The sequence below is a fragment of the Ursus arctos genome, unplaced genomic scaffold, assembly GCF_023065955.2.
Source record: "Ursus arctos isolate Adak ecotype North America unplaced genomic scaffold, UrsArc2.0 scaffold_23, whole genome shotgun sequence".
NCBI lineage: Eukaryota > Metazoa > Chordata > Mammalia > Carnivora > Ursidae > Ursus > Ursus arctos.
Window position 1 is genome coordinate 40,076,431 of NW_026622908.1, and position 22,370 is coordinate 40,098,800.

Genomic DNA, 22,370 nt, shown 5'->3' on the forward strand with positions numbered 1-22,370 from the left:
GTCAATAATTTGGGCTCTGGACAACCCCGCAACCTCTCCTCATCAGAATGATGAGAAGGATAAGTCCCCCTCAGCAAAGAAAAGACAATGAGTCTGTGGCCTCTGCCACAGAACTAATGGATATGGATATAAACAAATTATCAGAAATGGAGTACAGAGTAACAATGGTCAAGATGATGTGTAGACTTGAAAAAAGTATTAACGAAAATGTTAAGGAGAATATAGAATCTCTAAGGGCAGAAATGAGAGCAAATCTGGCAGAAATAAAAATTCTATGAGCCAAATGCAGTCAAAACTAGAGGCTCTGATGGCCAGGGTCACTGAGGCAGAACGTATTAGCAATTGGAGGATGGGTTAGTAGAAGAAAAAGCAAAAATAGAATCTGGACTTAAAAAAATCCACGCCCACAAATGTAGGTTATGGGAGATCACTGACTCAATGAAACGATCCAATGTCAGAATCATCGGCATCCCCGAGGGGGTGGAGAAAAACAGAGGTCTAGAAGAGATATTTGCACGTCATAGTGCATTTTGCAAATATTAGATCCAAGGATACAGTATTGAAAGCAGCCAGGGCAAAGAAATTTCTCACGTACCAAGGCAAAGGTATCAGAATTACGTCAGACCTATCTACACAGACCTGGAATGAGAGAGACAGGGGCATTTTTAAAGCTCTTTCAGAGAAAAACATGCAGCCAAGGATCCTCTATCCAGCAAGGCTGTCATTCAGAATGGGTGGAGAAATGAAGACCTTCCAGAATCGCCAGTCATTGGCCAATTTTGTAACCACGAAACCAGCCCTACAGGAGATATTAAGGGGGGTTCTATAAAAGTAAAAAGGCCCCAAGAGTGATACAGAACAGGAAGTCACAATCTATAGAAACAAAAACTTTACTGGCAACATGGCATCATTAAAATCATATCTCTCAGTATTCAGTCTCAATGTAAATGGCCTAAATGCTCCCATAATGCCACAGGGTTGCAGATTGGATAAAAAGACATGACCCATCCATTTGCTGTCTACAAGAGACTCATTTTGAACCTAAAGATACATTCAGACTGAAAGTAAAGGGATGGAATACCATCTTTCATGCCAATGGACCTCAAAAGAAAGCTGGGGTAGCAATTCTCATATCAGACAGATTGGATTTTAAACTAAAGACTACAGTTAGAGACACAGAAGGGCACTATATTATTCTTAAAGGATGTATCCAACAAGTGGATATGACAATTATAAACATATATGCCCCCACCAGGGGAGCAGCAAGATACACAAGCCAACTCTTAACCAGAATAAAGAGACATACAGATAAAAATACGTTAATAGTAGGGGACCTCAACACTCCACTATCAGCAATAGACAGAGCACCGGAGCAGAAAACCAACATAGAAACAAGAGCTTTGAATGCCATACTCGACGAGTTGGACCTCATAGATATATATAGAACACTACACCCCAGAACCAATGAATACTCATTCTATTCTAATGCCCATGGAACATTCTCAAGAATAGACAATGTTCTGGGACACAAAACAGGTCTCAAACGATACCAAAAGATTGAAATTATCCCCTGCATATTCTCAGACCACAATGCTCTGAAATTGGAACTCAACCACAAGGAAAAATTTGGAAGAAACTCAAACACTTGGAGACTAAGAACCATTCTGCTCAGGAATGACTCGATAAACCAGGAAATCAAAAATCAAATTAAACAATTTATAGAGACCAACAAGAATGAAAACACAACGGTCCAAAACCTATGGGACACTGCAAAGGCAGTCCTAAGAGGGAAATACATAGCCATCCAAGCCTCACTCAGAAGAACAGAAAAATCTAAAATGCCGTTTTTATATTCTCACCTCAAGAAGCTGGAACAGCAACAGAGGGACAGGCCTAATCCACGCACGAAGAAGCAGTTGACCAAGATTAGAGCAGAAATCAATGAATTAGAAACCAGAAGTACAGCAGAGCAGATCAACAGGACTAGAAGCTGGTTCTTTGAGAGAATCAATAAAATTGACAAACCACTGGCAAGACTTATCCAAAAGAATAGAGAAAGGACCCAAATTAATAAAATTATGCATGAAAAAGGAGAGGTCACGACCAACACCAATGAAATTGGAAGGATTATTAGAAACTTTTATCAATAGCTATATGCCAATAAATTAGGCAATCTGGAAGAGATGGAGGCCTTCCTGGAAACCTATAAACTACCAAGACTGAAACAGGAAGAAATTGATTTTTTAAACAGGCCAATTAATTATGAAGGGATTGAGTCAGTGATAAACAACCTTCCAAAAAACAAAACTCTAGGCCCGGACAGTTTTCCTGGGAATTCTACCAAACATTCAAAGAAGAAATAATACCTATTCTCTTAAAGCTATTTCAAAAAATAGAAACAGAAGGAAAGCTACCAAACTCATTCTATGAGGCCAATATTACCTTGATCCCCAAACCAGGCAAAGACCCCATCAAAAAGGAGAATTACAGACCGATTTCCCTAATGAATATGGATGCCAAAATTCTCAACAAGATCCTGGCTAACAGAATCCAACAGTACATTAAAAGGATTATCCATCATGACCAAGTGGGATTCATCCCTGGGATGCAAGGGTGGTTCAACATTCGCAAATCGATCAGTGTCTTAGATTTTATCCAGAGGAAAAAGCCAAAAATCATATGATTCTCTCAATAGATGCAGAAAAAGCATTTGACAAAATACAGCATCCTTTCCTGATTAAAACCCTTCAGAGTGTAGGGATAGAGGGTACATTCCTCAATCTCATAAAAACCATCTATGAAAAGCCTACAGCAAATATCATTCTCAATGGGGAAAAGCTGGAAGTCTTTCCCTTAAGATCAGGAACACGACAAGGACGCCCACTCTCGCCACTATTATTCAACATAGTACTAGAAGTCCTTGCAACAGCAATCAGACAACAAAAAGGGATCAAAGGTATCCAAATAAGCAAAGAAGAAGTCAAAACGTCTCTCTTCGCAGGTGACATGATGCTCTATATGGAAAACCCAAAAGAATCCACTCCCAAACTATTAGAAGTTATAGAGCAATTCAGTAATGTGGTGGGATACAAAATCAATGCTCAGAAATCAGTTGCATTTCCATACACGAATAATGAGACTGAAGAAAGAGAAATTAGGGAATCCATCCCATTTACAATAGCACCAAAAACCATACGTTACCTTGGAATTAACTTAACCAGAGACGAAAAGGGTCTATATTCTAGAAACTATAAATCACTCTTGAAAGACATTGAGGAAGACACAAGAAGATGGAAAAATATTCCATGCTCATGGATTGGAAGAATTAACATAGTTAAAATGTCCATGCTACCCAGAGCAATCTACACTTTCAATGCTATCCCAATCAAAATACCAATGACATTTTTCAAAGAACTGGAACAAATAGTCCTTAAATTTGTATGGAACCAGAAAAGGCCCCGAATCGCCAAGGAACTGTTGAAAAGGAAAAATAAAGCTGGGGGCATCACAATGCCGGATTTCGAGCTGTACTACAAAGCTGTGATCACAAAGACAGCATGGTACTGGCACAAAAACAGACACATAGACCAATGGAACAGAATAGAGAACCCAGAAATGGACCCTCAGCTCTTTGGGCAACTAATCTTTGATAAAGCAGGAAAAAACATCTGGTGGAAAAAAGAGAGTCTCTTCAATAAATGGTGCTGGGAAAATTGGACAGCTACATGCAAAAGAATGAAACTTGAACACTCTCACACACCATACACAAAGATAAATTCCAAATGGATGAAAGACCTCGATGTGAGACAGGAATCCATCAAAATCCTAGAGGAGAACATAGGCAGCAACCTCTACGACATCATCCACAGCAACCTTTTTCATGACACATCTCCAAAGGCAAGAGAAACGAAAGAAAAAATGAACTTGTGGGACTTCATCAAGATAAAAAGCTTCTGCACAGCCAAGGAAACAGTCAAAAAAACTAAGAGGCAGCCCACGGAATGGGAGAACAGATTTGCAAATGATACTACAGATAAAAGACTGGTATCCAAGATCTACAAAGAACTTCTCAAACTCAATATGCGAGAAACAAATAAATAACTCATAAAATGGGCAGAAGATATGAACAGACACTTATCCAATGATGACATACAAATGGCTAACAGACACATGAAAAAATGTTCAAAATCATTAGCCATCAGGGAAATTCATATCAAAACCACACTCAGATACCACCTTACGCCAGTTAGAATGGCAAAAATTGACAAGGCAAGAAACAACAATTGCTGGAGAGGATGTGGAGAAAGGGGATCCCTCCTACATTGTTGGTGGGAATGCAAGTTGGTACAGCCACTCTGGAAAACAGTGTGGAGGTCCCTTAAAAAGTTAAGAATTGAGCTACCCTATGACCCAGCCATTGCACTACTGGGTATTTACCCCAAAGATACAGACGTAGTGAAGGGAAGGGCCATATGCACCCCAATGTTTATAGCAGCATTGTCCACAATAGCTAAATCGTGGAAGGAACCGAGATGCCCTTCAACAGATGACTGGATTAAGAAGTTGTGGTCCATATATACAATGGAAAATTACTCAGCTATCAGAAAGAACGAATTCTCAACATTTGTTACAACATGGACGGCACTGGAGGAGATAATGCTAAGTGAAATAAGTCAAGCAGAGAAAGAATTATCATATGATTTCTCTCATCTATGGAACATAAGAACTAGGAAGATCGGTAGGGGAAGAAAGGGATAAAGAAAGGAGGGTAATCAGAAGGGGGAATGAAGCATGAGAGACTATGGACTCTGAGAAACAAACTGAGGGCTTCAGAGGGGAGGGGGGTGGGGGAATGGGATAGGCTGGTGATGGGTAGTAAGGAGGTAACTTGCATGGTGCACTGGGTATTATATGCAACTAATGAATCATCAAACTTAACATCAAAAACCAGGGATGTACTGTATGGTGACTAACATAATATAATAAAAAAATAAAAATAAAAATAAACACCTTTAAAAAAATTAAATGGAGATGAGACCGATTAACAGGAGAAAATCAAATTTAATTTTGCGCGTATGGGGAATCCACACAGACATGGAAATTCCAAAGTCAGGCAAAATGAGGTATACACGTCATTCTGAACTAAGGCAGGGAGGGGTCTGGGTCTGAAAGAAGACATGTGCTTCATCGGAAGCTCTGAAAAAGTAAATGTTTGGTAAATAAATATTTGCAGGACCTACCAGAGACAATGGGACACAGAGGACATTGATCAAACAGGCGTTGCTAGCCTCCTCCCTGTTCACCATACCTAGCTCATAGTATAATGCACTTATCTATGCGATAGCTCTCCTGCTGGAGCAGGACTCCTCATAAATTCTCTTAGGCATTTGTGGGAGAGGCAAAGAGCTCTTTCTGAATCTACTCCTGAATCTGATTGCCTTTAACTGAAAAATAATCTTCATGCCAAGGTGGCCCATCTTAGGACAGCCTGTCTTTGGCCCCTCCAGACTTGTAGGCTCCTTTTAGAAATAACGCTCACTTGGAAGCGGCGGGTAGTGCTGGCCAAGGCCAAGGCCAAGGCCAAAGGAGCCAATAGACCTTGGACCGTCAGGAGCTCTGGTCCAAAGAACCTGGAGCCCGGGGATGATGTTGGCAGAGGTGATGGCCTTCCTGAGCCCCCCCAAGCGTAAGTTCATTCTCATGGGATCTCTGCTCACAGCAGCAAGCCTCCTGTATTCTCTGCCAGCCGCTGAGTCAATGCCCCCGCTTTTCCTGCAGGATCCCGTAGGGAACCGGTCTGATTGTCTGAAAACCCGCGCCAGCCTCTTTGCACCTTTCTAATAAGGCTGTTGTGACAGTGCGTGGGATGTAGGCGAGCGCATCTTACGTGCTGTTGGCCTAGCCAATGGCCATCTCCCCGTCCCCACCCCCACCCCACACGGTCGCTCACCTTCTCCCAGGCGCACAGAGCCCTGCTGTGCACGGGGCAGCAGGAGCCCCTCCGCAGCTCCACGGGATGTACCGGGAGTGTTCTGAGCCTGCCAAGGAGGCCCTCGATTGGTTTAGGAGAAGACAGGTGACCCAGGTCCGAGCAGTGAAGGGCGGGAGTGAGACCGTCAGGGGATGATGGGAAAGCTTTTACTCCCAGAAACCAAGAGGCAAGCGATAGGTGGTACAGTCGGTTGGGTGTCCGACTCTTGGTTTCAGCTCAGGTCCTGATCTCGGGGTCATGATATCGAGCCCCGTGTCAGGCTCCAAGCTCAGCACAGAGTCAGCTTGGGACTCTGTCTCCCCTTCCTTCGGTCCCTCCCCCCATGCTCACCCACAGGCATGCGCGCTCTCTCTCAATCAAATAAGTAAATAAATCTTTAAAGAGAGAGAGAGAAGTGATGAGCAACATCTCCCTTCACTGCTTTTGGACATTGCCAGGTGAAAATGTGCCCCTTGAACCTGCTGCAGCCACAGGGGACGAAGGGGGCCAGGCTCCAGGTGGCTTTGAAACGGTAGCAGGACTAATTCCATCTTGAATTCGGTTTGCCTTGAACACGTCTCCCTCCCTTGTCGGTCCACAGTGGAACTATTTGCACACTGAAAGCCCGTTGGGGGAACTAGCTGACCTTTAAATTGTAATGGGAGCACTGAATTAAGACAGAACACACTGCACAAAATAAACCAGTCAGCACTTTCTTGCATGTCACTCCTGAGCCTTAATTACTATGAGCTTATCGTAATCAATTCCGTTTACAGTTTCTTAGGGAACTTGAAGAACCTGGCCCATGTTTATTGAAGACGTTTGATTGATTGGTCAAGCCGTGGTGGAGCTGTGGCTGGTCTCTTTTCCATTCCTCTTCTCCTTTCAAAGTCCTGCCTGCATGGATACGGGACAGTGGTTTTTTGGGGACATCAGTATACCATCGTCTCGGTTTGCCGGCTTTCTTGAGAAAAATCGCTTTTCTTGCCCCAACACTTTGTCTCTCTCCATTTATTGGCCTGTCCTGCAGTGAGCAGATCGGACCCGGGTTCAACAACAAGCCACAGTGATTCTGTCTTTTGAGTCACGTAAGCACCGGCCCTTCCATTTAGAGCAAATGTTTAGTATCCCTGGGGGAAAAATGTTTATGTGGCTCCTGGGTGACTCAGCTGGTTACCAGTCTGACTCTTGACCTCAGATGAGGTCCGCATCTCAGGATCAGGAATGTGAGTCCTGCTTTGGACTCCAACCTGGGTGTGGAGCCTACTATAAAAAGAAAAGATTCGTCTGTGATAGTTTTTAAATAGTATCAAAAGGAAAGTGAAAGCAAAACTCTCAACTTTGGTATAAAAGTCGGTCCACATGTAGCAGGACAGCAGACACGACCATGGCTGAGGTAAGCCCCTGGAACTTTCTATTTGCGGCTCTCCAGCAGCAGGGCAGCCCCCTCCTGTAAAGGCCTGAGTCTGGGTGTCTGGTCTGGGCCACACTGAACTGCAGAGTTTGGAAAGGCTTTTGAAGGAGGTTATGGAAAAGTCTTGGGTGTTTCAAAGTCCCTATTCCTGCAGCACAGTGAGGGCTTCGGTCCCAGTGAGCCTCCCCTCTCATCTCAGCATGGGGGGCTCAGGGGCTCTCGGGGAAGGAGCTGTGGCTGCCTGGGGGCTTGGCCCGCCTGAGCTGGGAAGCACCTGGTGTTTGGGCCGAGGGGGGTGACCAGAATTGGGGATCCCCAATGTGCCTGTCTCCCTCACTGGGAGAGTTCAGTGCCTGCTCAGTTCTCTCCTTCTCTCTCCTCTTCCCTCTTTGGCATCTGTCCTGCCTCGGTAAGGATGCTTCCATTCCAGCTTTCTGACTCCGGATCTCCCTTCCTGTCGGCCCTGATACGCAGATCCACAAAAGATCCAGGCAGGGGCAGGTCGGACTCCGTGGTTCGTGTGCACTGAAGGGGAAGGAGTTGAACTCAGGCAATTCGGGGAAATGAGGCCATTCTGGGAAGAAGCTGCCCACTCCGCACACCTGAGGGCCTGGGGTGGGGCCAGGGCCTGATTGCTGCCAAAAGAAATCCGCCTTTGTTGCCTGGGCAGCCTCTCCTCCTCAAGGCGGGGCCCGGGGTCACATTTGATCGGCCACCAGCTACTGTGCAGGGTGTCTGGCCCTGATCCTAGCCAGACGTTGACTCTCAGAGTGAAAAATCCCCTTTTGATTCCCCCATGGCGACCATCCCTGTGCCTGCTGTGCCCTGGCCGAGAGGGGAGGAGCTGGGGCCCGGGTCCTGGCCCTGCTCATCCTCCAGCCCCTCTTTCACGTAGATTCCCTTGGCCCTGTTCCAGGCCAGGCCCTTCACAGCTGCTGGAGAGGAAGGGGCCGGGGGCAGCACCCAGGATCCTGCCCCAGTGGAGCTCAAAGAGCAGAGGGAGGTGCAGACAGACACAGGGATCCCCGCAGGATGTGATCTGTGCCGAGGGAGGGGCAGGTCCCAGGGCCTGGGGACCCAGAGAGTTGCCGCTGAGCCAGGCTGGGTGCTGAGGGCAGCTGCTCAGAGAGGGCTGGGCGGTGCGGGGGAGAAGAGGAGGGAGGAGTGGGCAAGACGACTGGAGGGCCAGCTGTGCGGAGGGGCGGAGGCAGGAGCCAGCTCTGTGGTGAGGAGAAGGGCAAGCCAGTCAGCCCGGGGGCAGAGGGCAGCCAGGGTGAGGAGGGCTGAGGAAGGTTTGGTCAGGAGGGTTGGGCACCTGTGAGCTGCCCAAAGTGCGTGTCCCATGCCCTGAGGCCACGGGAAGATCATGGTCAGATGTGCCCTTTGGGAAGGCCACCGTGGGTCCTGGGGAGACTGGATGTGGGGTAGCAGGCACAGGAGACCAGGGTGGGAGTGGGGGTCCAGTCAAGAGGATGTAGGGTCCGGGCACCTGGCTAAGTCAGAAGAGCATGTGACTCGTGTTCTTGGAGTGGTGAGTCGAGCCCCATGTTGGGTGTGGAAATTACTAGAATAAATAAAATTAAAAAATAATAATAAAGGCTCAACTTCATGGAGTGGGGTCAGGTCTCAGATTCAGGCGCAGAGACTGCCCTGATGAATTCAGAGGGTGAGAAGTGGACCAGATGAATTCAGGAGAAAGTCCGGGGTCGGCCTTGGTTGTTGGATGCTGGCATGACCAAGAGGACTAAGGAAAGCTGACCACGGGTCTCTGGTTAGGTGGCCTGCACTGAGAGGGAGCGGTGTGTGGTTTGCTGAGGGCAGGCCCAGAGAGGGAGAGAAACTGAAACATTCTCAAATCAGATGCTGTGGCCCCCTGGGGTGACGGTGGGGGACACTGAGGAGCAGGAAAGAGGTGTGGAGGGGGAGGGAGGCAGGGAAAATCACGGGGAGAAGGGGCAGCTCAGCTGAGTGCTCTTGGCCAAGCCCCTCTCTCTGATCTTCAGTTGCCCACCTGAGCAATGGGCTGATGCTTCCTTCCCCTGGGGCTGCGGGAAAAGTGCCCACAGAGGCGAGCTTTGTGCACGCTGGGTGTAAGCCCCCAGGGCCAGAAGCTGCCAGCCCTACAGAGCCTCGGGTCCCCTCAGGTTGCTGTCAGCTCGTGTCTGTCATGTTGGCACCTCCAAGGGCGGGTGTCCTGGGACTGGAGGGGATGGCGTCTGAGGAGAGGCAGGTGTCTGTCGCGGCCGTGGACAAGGAGGGCCAAGAGGTGTGACGAGGACCTGCGAAGGGTCGAGAAGCTGGTGACTCTCCTCTCTGACTGCTGGGGAGGGGTCTGGGGCTCCCAGGCTCCGCGAAGGGGTTTTCATCCAGGTGGTCAGGTCCACACTCTCAGGAGCAGGTGTGCAATGCGCCTGCACACGCACACTCACAGCCTCGGTGTGCACCTGCATCTGCCCGACACACACACGCAACCCCAACGTATACACACACAGATGTGCGCCTGCGTACGCCCGACACACACACGCAACCTCAACGTATACACGCACAGATGTGCGCCTGCGTACGCCCGACACACACACACACACACACACACACACACACACACACACACGCAACCCCAACGTATACACACACACAGATGTGCGCCTGCGTACGCCCGACACACACATGCAAACCCAACATAGACACTCACGTAGTTGTGCATGGACAAGGAACACTACACTCAGAACACACATACACCACATGTGCATACACACACTTGTGTTCCCTCACCCACACCCTGTACAACACGAGTGCACACATACATACATAATAATACACGCACGCTGAACAAATCTCCACTCTCCCGTTCCACAAGGTCCATTTCTCCAGGCTTCCAGCCCCCGGTTCTTCAGAACCTCTCGAAGTGACAGCAGGATGAGGACCCCACAGGGGCCAGGGGGGCCCCTCCCACTGCAGGCTCTCACCAATGATGAACATCACGCAGTGGGGCCCCGGCCAAGCTGCAGGACCCCAGCTGGGCTCTTGAATGTTGCCTAGAAGGCTGCCTACACCATCCTGGGTTTTTGTGTTGCAGTTTGGTGAAGAACCCAAGCCCGGAGACCTGATTCAGATTTTCCGCATTGGCTATGAGCACTGGGCCATCTATGTGGGAAATGGTTATGTGATCCATCTGGCTCCTCCGAGTAAGCGCTGTTGGAAATACTATTTTCAAAATATTTGTTACCATCATGAGAACAATTAGAGGAAAGAGCTGAGCCAGGGAAACCTGACTCGGTTTCTCCCTGAGCTTTTGTGAGCAGACCGTACATCCATACCCCGCTGAGTAATTGAGCGGAGTCCCATAGGTCTGCGGGCGGGAAGTCACGTGGAATGCACATTCCAAGGATGGGGATGAGATGAGGAGCCTCTGATTGCTGGAGACCAGCTCATGGTCACTGGTGGTCACATTGCCTGGATGACCTCCCCACCACCAGTATTCTGATTTTCTTTCTTTTTTTTTTAAAGATTTATTTTTATTTATTCGACAGAGATAGAGACAGCCAGCAAGAGAGGGAACACAAGCAGGGGGAGTGGGAGAGGAAGAAGCAGGCTCATAGCAGAGGAGCCTGATGTGGGGCTCGATCCCATAACGCTGGGATCACGCCCTGAGCCGAAGGCAGACGCCTAACCGCTGTGCCACCCAGGTGCCCCAGTATTCTGATTTTCAAATGGAGATAATATATACCTCAAAAATTAAGAGGTGATGAAGTAATACATGGAAAGTAAACAGTGTGTGATCAAATAAATTGGATCTCTTTCTGAAATGCACACATGCACAAAATTGAATAAATAGTAAATATTTGACTATCACTGTTTATAGTGGCAAAAATCTTTGAACAACCCAAATGTTCAATAATAGAGCTGGATCAGATCGATGACCCATATCCCTGTGATGGAAGACAATGCCACTGCGTATGCAATCATGCCATTCTCTGACTTGAAAAAATATCCACAGCCTGTTCAGTAAAAAGAACAAAATCTGAGAATGCTCCAATCGCATTTGTGAAAAGACAAACATCAGGGCCTCAGTAGAGCACTCCCTTGGTTCTCTTCCTCGTCCCGCCCCTTCTCCCTCCCTGTCTCGCCTTCCCCTGCAGCTCCCCGTGACCATGGTGGTGTCTCTGATTCCAGGTGAGTACCCAGGGGCTGGCTCCAGCAGCGTATTCTCTGTTCTGAGCAACAGGGCGGTGGTGAAACGGGAGCGCCTGAAGGATGTGGTGGGGGGCTGCCGCTATAGGGTCAACAACCTCTTGGATGACAAGTATACACCACGACCTGTGAACCACATCATTTACTCTGCAAAGGCGAAAGTTGGTCAGGAGATAGAATACAGTCTTCTGCGCAGGAACTGTGAGCACTTTGTCACCGACCTGAGATATGGTGTGCCCGAGTGCAGACAGGTAAGGTCCTCTTTGAGACGATCCGTCTCCCTCCTGGTGGTCCCCTTGGGGTGGCGGTGACCAAGCTGTGCAGGCAGAGGGAAGAGTCACCGTGCCACACTAGCTGGGAGTCAGGAGGTCTGAGCTCAACTCTTCAATCAGCCTCTGATGCACGCGGCTCTGTGGACAGGTCACTCCCTCCCTGGGCCTCAGTTTCCCCATGTGTGGGAGGAGGAGTTGGATGGAGGACCTCTGGAGGCCTGCCAGCTGACCTTCTAGGATCCTTCACCTCTAGGATCCACACTAAAGGCAGCTCTTGATGCCCCGAAGGGATGTCAGGAAGAGTGTGGGCCAAGCCAGCACCATGACAGCTCTCCTAAGGCCCCGGAGAGCACTCAGGCAAGGGATGCTCAAGGTCCATGGGCCTGTGTACGAGCTCAAGGATTCGTTTATGGAAGATCTGGGGCACAGCTTCCATGCCCACCCGTTCTGGCTTCCACGTTTCTTGTCCCCAAAACGCACCGCTAATAAGTGGCAGAGGCAAGATTCCGACCCCAGCTGTCGTTCTCTGGAGTCCCCACTCCCTACCCCCGAACTGCAGCACCTCCAGGGCTAATAATTGAAGGTAGAGTGACACCACCACTCTGAGTTGTGTCATTTCTTTAAGAACTCCTAAAGAGCACCTCTGTGCCTGGCAGAACCAGGTGTGGGGGATGCAGCGAGGAACAAGACGAGTGACACACGTGAGGTCCTTGCTCTCCTGGGGGGCACAGGTGTGACATGGGAAGATTCGAGAGCCGTTCCTGAGCCACCTCGCACTTGCTGCACGGGCTCCCTGATGGCCGCAGGCTCTCAGCCATCCCACCTGCATCTCCTGGGCCTTCCCACCCCGCGCTCTGGGGATTCAGGTGCTTTAAATGCCCAAAAGTGGTTTGAGTTGCCTTCAGGCCCACGTACAACCCTGGCCAACGGGCTCCATCCAGCGGTTCTTTTCCCTTCCAACCCTCTTCTCCCCGTTTCCCTGCCAAAGTTTGTTGTTGTTGTTGTTGTTTTTAAAAATTTTATTTATTTATTGAACAGAGAGCGAGAGAGCACGAGCTGGGGGAACAGGGAGAACAGCAGAGGGAGAGGGAGAAGCAGTCACCCCCTGAGCAGGGAACCTGATGCAGGGCTTGATCCCAGGACCCTGAGATCAGGACCTGAGCCGAAGGCAGACGCTTAACCATCTGAGCCACCCAGGCGCCCATCCCTGCCAGTATCTGTAGACTCCTGAGTTTGTCAAGTGGGCCAAGGGGCCCGTGAGTTCCCTTGAGCTGAATGTTCTTGTTGAATGTACAGCCTGTCCTCGGATTCACGACGGAGTGTGACCTCCCCTCCTCTCTCCTGCAGGTCAGAGATGCCGTCGTGGCGACTGGCATCGCAGGAGCGGGCTTAGCACTCGTTGCCGCCTTTGCACTCATGGCAAGAAACAACAAGCAGAAGCAATAAGCTGAGGGGCCCGTCCGGTCAGCAGGGACTTTACACATGTACGGGGTCTGGTTGGGCCAGAGCTTTGGTTTGTGGATTTCATTCAGTTTTATAATAAGGCTTATTTTTACAGAATAAAATAAAGCCCAACAGGGGAGCCCTTTACTGGAGGAAATGCAGCAAGAACTGCCTGGTGTGAAGTCTGTGGAGGGCGCGGCTGGGCTCCGGGACTGGCCACACCAGGTGGCGCCCTGGGCCTTCGGTGCTTTTCTCTTGCTTTCTCTCTGGGGCTGTGTTCCTGTCTTGCAGGAGCCCGTCCAGCTCCAGCTATTTCAAGTCGTGGGTATTTCTGGGTGTGGGGAGACGGGGGAGCAGGGGGAGACACGCGGCCCTGGCTGAGAGGCAAGAACAGGAACCATCAGACAACCAGGACCCTTGGCCTGGAACTGGAGGCAGCCGGCTTCTCGACTCCGCGGCTGGAGTCCGCAAGTTCCGCAGAGTCAAAACCAAAGCACAGCCAAGCTCTTCCTGGAGGAAACTCAGTCTCGTGAAGTCCTCTCCTTCTCCCTCAGCTCTGCACACCTTTCCTCAGCCTCGTCGCGTCCACCCCCAGCCCTCCTGCTTCCTCTCCACGTGGGCAGCGTGCAGACACACACACACAAGTACAAAACCCACGCTCTCTCTCTGTAATTCTGAAATCCAAAAAGCTCTACAAACCCAAGTTAGGCGGCAAACTCCCTTGAAGGAAAACCCGCCTAGAACGGATCTGAGGCTTTTCGTAAGCTTCATGTACCCCATTTCGTGACTCGGTCACGCCTCTCACTGCAGAAACAGCAGCATGTTTCCTTAGGAGCAAACACCTGAGCGCCCATTCCCATCCTTGACCTCATGCACCATATTTTCTATCGGAAACCCAAAAAATATCAAATCCCAAAACACACGTAGTCTCAAAGGGTTTGCATGAGCCTTGTTGTCCCATGTTTCCTATTTCCTATAGAGATAGCTAGGTGTTTACAAAGAAACAGAACACAAAGGCTATATTCAAACCTGATATGTGGTTACCTTGGGGACCGGGAAGGGGGACTTCAGTTTTAACTGAGGCGTCCTGAGTGTTTGCAAGAACGACATCATTTCTTATTGCATGGAGCACTGGGCGTTATACGCAAATAATGAATCATGAAACACGACATCAAAAACTAAGTATGTACTGTATGGGGACTAAGCTAACAAAATAAAAATTATTATTAAAAAAAGAAAGAACAACATCATTTCTCATTTCATCATATTACGCTATTAACTCTTAAAAATACAGAAACGACCAGAGGGACAGATGTCATCTTACTAATGATAGAGCTAAATGCAGCCTCTAGGAAGAAGGCATAGAGGGAAGGAGGGTCTCCACCAGGAAACGCTATTGGAAACAGGGTCTTCACAGAGGTAATCCCGTTAAGACGAGGTCATCAGGGTGAGCTCTGGCCAACATGACTGTGTCCTTATCAGAAAAGGTAACACAGGGACGCCTGGGTGGCGCAGTCGTTAAAGTGTCTGCCTTCGGCTCAGGGCAATATCCCGGCGTTCCGGGATCTAGTCCCACATTGGACTCCTCTGCTGGGAGCCTGCTTCTTCCTCTCTCACTCGCCTGCTGTGTTCCCTCTCTCGCTGGCTGTCTCTCTGTCACATAAATAAATAAAAAAAAAATCTTTAAAAAAAAAAAGAAAAGGAAACGTAACACAGACACAGGGAGAAGAATGCAACGTGAAAAGAGACACACAGACGGCCGACAGAAGCCAAGACTGAAGGCCTACGGCTAATGCCAAGGAACGCCGAGAACGGCCAGCGAACCAGCAGGAACGAGGACGGGGCAAGCACGGACTCTTCCCCACAGGCCAGAGAGGGTGCGGCCCTGTGGACAGCTTGAGTTCTGACGGCTGGACTCCGGAACCGCGAGACCATAAGGCTGTGTTGTCTTAAGCCCCCTCGTCTGTGGTACGTTGTCACAGCAGGCCTCACACAGCACCCGGGCCTACTCAGCGTGACCTCTCACTGACTGACAACACGGTCTACCTCAGACGTGAGTGTGTCTACAGCTCGGGGTCCACTGCCTCACACAAGCTAGGTGTCCAAAACAACGTGCAAGAGGAAGGAGCCTAGAAAGAAGTTTCAGGTGACAAGGTGTCAAACTCAAGTTTTGACGGAAATGTTTCAGGAGCAACAGCTCCCAACCCCGGGGTCGGGACACCAGAGTAGAACCACAAGTTACAAAGTGTAAGCCAAAGTGAGGAATTCTTTTCTTTGCTTTTTAAAGGAATCGAGGTTAGACCTAACTCACAGTAATCCCCATAATAAATGACTCTCTCATCCCGGTGCATGCTGACCTGTTTCCTTTTTTTTTTTTTTTTTTGAATGTAAAATGTTAATTTATTTTTTTTTTATTAATAATGATTTTTTATTATATTATGTTAGTCACCATACAGTACATCCCCGGTTTTCGATGTAAGGCTCGATGATTCATTAGGTGTGTACAACACCCAGTGCACCATGCAATATGTGCCCTCCTTACTACCCATCACCGGTCTATCCCATTCCCCCACCCCCCTCCCCTCTGTAGCCCTCAGTTTGTTTCTCATAGTCCATAGTCTCTCATGTTTCATTCCCCCTTCTGATTACCCCCCCTTTCTTTATCCCTTTCTTCCCCTACTGATCATTCTAGTTCTTATGTTCCATAGATGAGAGAAATCATATGATAGTTGTCTTTCTCTGCTTGACTTATTTCACTAAGCATTATCTCCTCCAGTGCTGTCCATGTTGTAGCAAATGTTGAGAACTCATTCTTTCTGATTGCTGAGTAATATTCCATTGTATATATGGACCACAACTTCTTAATCCAGTCATCTGTTGCAGGGCATCTCGGCTCCTTCCACGATTTAGCTATTGTGGACAATGCTGCTATGAACATTGGGGTGCATATGGCCCTTCTCTTCACTACGCATGCTGACCTGTTTCCTGAACGTCAGTGGGACGGGGGGATCAGAAAGGCGTGCCAAGACTGGGGGGAGGTTAAGATGGCGGAGGAGGAGGGGACCCTAAGCTCATCTGGTCCCTGGAATTGAGCTCGATAGTCGGGAACTCGTTCTGAACACCTGCAAAACCAATCGTGGATCTGAGAAAAGAAACGGGGCAAACCTACAGATAGAAAAGTGACCACTTTTGCGAGGTAGGCGGTGTGGAGCCTTGAATCTGGGGTGACATGTTGGAGGATAGGGCAGGGGAGGTAGCGCTGCTCTTTGGAAAAGAAAAGATTGCAGTCCAGCTCTTTCATTTAATTTTTTCCCGTGTGGCATGTCCACTGCATTAGACGGCGTCAGGAACGGTGAGGGAGAGGGGGATGCTGTCCCTCCACCTGCCCCTTACCTGGCCAGCCCCCGTCTGCGCTGACGGCCCACCCGTGAAGGGAAAGGGGGCCGGCACCTGCGAGGGGCCTGCTGTGGCCCCGGAACCAGCTCTGTGAGCCGGAGCCTGGCCCCCGCAGTGGCAAATCAGCCGAGCGGGCACCTCCCTGCCCAGTTGACGCCTCACGGTAACCACGGAGACGTCTGAGCGCCTGCGCGTGAGCCACGGCCCCAGGCCTCCCCCTCGGCTGCTGACCAAGCAAACCTCAGACCGATTCCGTCGCAACCGAGGCACCGATGCCACACGTGCTCCCCGAGGAGGCAGCGAGCCCCATCCCGCCTGCTCTGAGCTCAGAGAGGAGATGAGGAGAGGCCAGGCCCTGGGCGCTCGCCCGGGTGGCCCAGCCGGGGGGAGTCTGACTCTTGACTCTGATCAGGTCTGGATCTCAGGGTCGGGAGTTGGAGCCCCGCTTTGGGGTCCAAGCTGGGTGTGGAGCCTACTTTAAAAAGAAAAGATTCCTATGTAGCAGTTTTTAAACAGTGTCCGAGGGAAAGTGAAAGCAAAACTCTCAACTTTGGTATAAAAAAATCGGTCCACATGCCACAAAAGACCCCACCATGGCTGAGGTAAGCCCCCTGGAACTTTCTATTTGCGGCTCTCCAGCAGCAGGGCAGCCCCCTCCTGTAAAGGCCTGAGTCTGAGTGTCTGGTCTGGGCCACACTGAACTCCAGAGTTTGGAAAGGCTTTCGAAGGAGGTTATGGAAAACTCTTGGTTGTTTCAAAGTCCCTTTTCCTGCACGACAGTGAGGCCTTCGGGCCCAGTGAGCCTCCTCTCTCATCTCAGCGTCGGGGGCTCAGGGGCTCTCAGGGAAGGAGCTGTGGCTGCCTGGGGGCTTTGCCCACATGAGCTGGGAAGCACCTGGTGTGCGGGCCGAGGGGGGTGCCCAGGACTGGGGAAGTGAGGGGATCCGCAATGTGCCTGTCTCCCTCACTGGGAGAGTTCAGTGCCTACTCAGCTCTCTCCTCCTCTCTCCTCTTCCCTCCTTGGCATCTGTCCTGTCTCAGTAAGTATGCTTCCATTCCAGCTTTCTGACTCTGGACCTCCCTTCCTTTTTTCCTTTTTAAGATTTTATTTCTTTATTTGACACAGAGAGAGAGCACAAGTAGGGGGAGCTGCAGACCAAGGGAGAGGGAGAAGCAGGCTCTCTGCTAAGCAGGGAGCCCGAACCGGGACTGGATCCCAGGACTGTGGGCTCATGGCCTGAGCTGAAGGCAGATGCTTAACTGACTGAGTCACCCAGGTGTCCCATGAATCTCGCTTCCTGTCGGCCCCTATGTGCGGACACTTATGGTCCAGGCAGGGGCGGGCCAGACTCCGTGGTTCGTGTGCACTGAAGGGGAAGGAGTTGAACTCAGGCAATTCGGGGAAATGAGGCCATTCTGGGAAGGAGCGGCCCACTCCGCACACAGGATGGCCTGGGGTGGGGCCAGGGCCTGATTGCTGCCAAAAGAAATCTGGCCTTTGTTGCCTGGGCAGCCTCTCCTCCTGCAGGCGGGGCCCAGGGTCACATTTGATCGGCCACCAGCTACTGTGCAGGGTGTCTGGCCCTGACCCTAGCCAGACGTTGATTCCCAGAGTGAAAAATCTTCTTTTGCTTCCCCCATGGTGACCGACCCTTGGCCTCCTGTGCCCTGGCCGAGAGAGGGGAGGAGCTGGGCCCGGGTCCTGGCCCCGCTCATCCTCCAGCCCCTCTTCCATGTAGATTCCCTCGGCCCCGTTCCAGGCCAGGCTCTTCACAGCTGCTAGAGAGGAAGGGGCCGGGGGCAGCACCCAGGATCCTGCCCCAGTGGAGCTTGAAGCACAGAGGGAGGTGCAGACAGACACAGGGATCCCCGCAGCACGTGATCCGTGCCGAGGGAGGTGGCGGTTGGGCCAGGCTGGGCTCATGGTCTACGGGCCAATGTAGGAGGTCACAGGTTTGCTTATGGAAGATCTGGGGAACAGCTTAACCCCCTCCCACCCTTCTAGGCTGCCACGTTTGTCCCCAAAACACAGCTAGGAGGCAGAAGCAGGATGCCAACCCCAGCTCCTTCTCTGGAGTCTCCACTCCCCACCGCCGAGCTGCAGCACCCCAGGGCTCCAGGTCCAGGAGACTGAGTGGATGCAGGCCCCTGAGGAGAGGAGGGTGAGGACGGGAGGAGCAGGTGTGAGGAGGGAAAGGAAGATCTTGGATGTGGTTGGCGATGCGTGGCCATTAGAGCTCCCGGTGGCGATGTTGAGTTGCAGTCGGACCTCGGAGTCTGGAGCTCAGAGCTGAGGTGGGGCTGGCGACAGAAGTTTCCAGGCTGCAGGGTGCAGCACTCAGTGGACCCAAACTTCGCTTCCCGTGGCCACGGTTTCCGGAAGCGTCTCCTCAGCTTCTGCTGCAGCCCCTCCCTCCACAGGGCTGCAGTGTGGCCCAGACTGCAGAGCAGTTCCCAGGCTCAGCCCCGGAGCTCTGCTGGACCCCAGACACAAAGCACAGGCCTTCCTCCCTTCCCACTGGTCAGGAACAAATGGGGTCGCCCAGCAAACTCGCACAAAAGGATACCCCCCGCCCATCCGCTCGTTGTCAGAAGCCCAGACAAGACCACCACGCAGAGGCCTCCTGGAATCCATGTCTCCCAGGAAACGGGTCCCCGTGACTCAGCCAGCACCTTCCTGGGAGAGGACTCTGGGCTGGCAGCTCTGAGGGGGGGAGAGGGAGTGTAGCCTCCAGGCCCCTGGAAGGGAGGGAGAAGCTGCCTGCACTTGCCTGGGATGCTGACAGGGCTCCTCAGGTTCAGGCCACACCTGCCCTGACTTGGGGATGGGCCGCCCTGGCGATGAGCCTTCTAGGCCTGTTTGGAAACTTTCTTTTGGAGAGGTGATCCCCAAACCAGGGACAGCCCGAAGGAGCCACAGATCTGTGGCGGCAGAGACCCGTGCTGACACCCCAGGGCTCCTCTGTCTGCGGGACCCTCGCCTCGGGCCACCTAGGTTCTGTCTCCCCTTTCCCTCTCTCACCGGCTCCTGGACGGGCTGATTGTGCCAAGTCCAAAGAGTCAGTGAGTGTATCTGCACAAAGGGCTCCACCCTATTTTTATAGACTTCTGAACAGAAAGAAGAAAGGAACATTCATTTTCACGTGGTGGGTTCTCCCAGCAATTTTGAGCTGAGTGACCTTGGGGAAAGCTCTTGGCTCTCAGAGCTTGGGTCCCGCCTTCTCCGGGATGGGGGTAACGAGCCCTTCCCAGTGGTGTTGTCCAGATTCAGTAGGGTCATGTGGAGAAGTCACCCCCCAGGTGTCTGGTGCCCAGCTAGTAGTCAATGGATGGTCTACATCCTTCCATCAAGACTCACCACTCTTGTCACGACACATCATTCATTTTACCGTCGGGCTGCCAAAAAACCCAAACGCAACCACTGAATTCTGTCCCTCCGTACGCACTACCACCTGGCGCTCGAACCCCCTGACTCTGCGTACACAGTTCCCACATCTTCCCGAGCCCCTCCTTCACTCAGTCCACATTTAGCTTTCTCTGTGAGCTCCCAGTCTGGTGCTCATCGTCTGTGAGGAGCACGTGGACGTGTGCTCACTTTCCCTGCCGAAACTGCCAGGGCTCCAGCTGCCCCTAGGTTGAATGCTGAACGTCAGCCACCTCGATTTTTAGGGCAGTGGAACTACTCCGTACGAGGGTGTAATGATGGGTACGTGTCATTACACACTTGTCCAGACCCACAGAGCGTACAACCCCAAGAATGGACCCAAAGGCGAACTGTGGGCTTTGGGGCTTTATGATGTGTCATAAGGTGCAGAGAGCTCCAGCACACCCCTTGCTCGCCCCGTGCACAGCCTCCCCCACTATAAACATCCCTCAGCAGAGGGTCCACTGTTGTTAGGGCTGATGACCCCACACTGCCACAGATCTGTGGCTCCTTTGGGCTGTCCCTGGTTTGGGGATCACCTCTCCAAAAGAAAGTTTCCAAACAGGCCCAGAAGGCTCATCGCCATGGCCGCCCATCCCCCAGTCAGGGCAGGTGTGGCCTGAACCTGAGGAGCCCTGTCAGCATCCCAGGCAAGTGCAGGCAGCTTCTCCCTCCCTTCCAGGGGCCTGGAGGCTACACTCCTCTCCCTCCCTCGGAGCTGCCAGCCCAGAGTCCTCTCCCAGGAAGGTGCTGGCTGAGTCACGGGGACCCGTTTCCTGGGAGACATGGATTCCAGGAGGCCTCTGCGTGGTGGTCTTGTCTGGGCTTCTGACAACGAGCGGGATGGGCGGGGAGGATCCTTTTGTGCGAGTTTGCTGGGCGACCCCATTTGTTCCTGACCAGTGGGAAGGGAGGAAGGCCTGTGCTTTGTGTCTGGGGTCCAGCAGAGCTCCGGGGCTGAGCCTGGGAACTGCTCTGCAGTCTGGGCCACACTGCAGCCCTGTGGAGGGAGGGGCTGCAGCAGAAGCTGAGGAGACGCTTCCGGAAACCGTGGCCACGGGAAGCGAAGTTTGGGTCCACTGAGTGCTGCACCCTGCAGCCTGGAAACTTCTGTCGCCAGCCCCACCTCAGCTCTGAGCTCCAGACTCCGAGGTCCGACTGCGTCTCAACATTGCCACCGGGAGCTCTAATGGCCACGCATCGCCAACCACATCCAAGATCTTCCTTTCCCTCCTCACACCTGCTCCTCCCGTCCTCACCCTCCTCTCCTCAGGGGCCTGCATCCACTCAGTCTCCTGGACCTGGAGCCCTGGGGTGCTGCAGCTCGGCGGTGGGGAGTGGAGACTCCAGAGAAGGAGCTCGGGTTGGCATCCTGCTTCTGCCACTTCCTAGCTGTGTTTTGGGGACAAACATGGCAGCCTGGAAGGGTGGGAGGGGGGTTAAGCTGTTCCCCAGATCTTCCATAAGCAAACCTGTGACCTCCTACATTGGCCCGTAGACCATGAGCCCAGCCTGGCCCAACCGCCACCTCCCTCGGCACGGATCACGTGCTGCGGGGATCCCTGTGTCTGTCTGCACCTCCCTCTGTGCTTCAAGCTCCACTGGGGCAGGATCCTGGGTGCTGCCCCCGGCCCCTTCCTCTCTAGCAGCTGTGAAGGGCCTGGCCTGGAACGGGCCGAGGGAATCTACATGGAAGAGGGGCTGGAGGATGAGCGGGGCCAGGACCCGGGCCCAGCTCCTCCCCTCTCTCGGCCAGGGCACAGCAGGCCCAGGGACAGTCACCATGGGGGAATCAAAAGGGGATTTTTCACTCTGGGAATCAACGTCTGGCTAGGGTCAGGGCCAGACACCCTGCACAGTAGCTGGTGGCCGATCAAATGTGACCCTGGGCCCTGCCTGGAGGAGGAGAGGTTGCCCAGGCAACAAAGGCCAGATTTCTTTTGGCAGCAATCAGGCCCTGGCCCCACCCCAGGCCATCCTGTGTGCGGAGTGGGCCGCTCCTTCCCAGAATGGCCTCATTTCCCCGAATTGCCTGAGTTCAACTCCTTCCCCTTCAGTGCACACGAACCACGGAGTCTGGCCCGCCCCTGCCTGGACCATAAGTGTCCGCACATAGGGGCCGACAGGAAGCGAGATTCATGGGACACCTGGGTGACTCAGTCAGTTAAGCATCTGCCTTCAGCTCAGGCCATGAGCCCACAGTCCTGGGATCCAGTCCCGGTTCGGGCTCCCTGCTTAGCTGAGAGCCTGCTTCTCCCT

The 22,370-nt window shown here is 51.7% G+C and overlaps 1 protein-coding gene across 1 annotated transcript; it reads left to right on the forward strand.

Moving 5' to 3' along the window:
• The first annotated feature begins 7,162 nt into the window (after positions 1-7,162).
• PLAAT4 (phospholipase A and acyltransferase 4) lies at positions 7,163-14,530 on the forward strand. The gene is made up of 4 exons (XM_026487638.4): positions 7,163-7,367; positions 10,462-10,570; positions 11,559-11,827; positions 13,196-14,530. The coding sequence occupies exons 1-4, from the start codon at positions 7,359-7,361 to the stop codon at positions 13,292-13,294; spliced, it is 486 nt and encodes a 161-aa protein (XP_026343423.2). The 5' UTR covers positions 7,163-7,358; the 3' UTR covers positions 13,295-14,530.
• Positions 14,531-22,370: the final 7,840 nt, after the last annotated feature.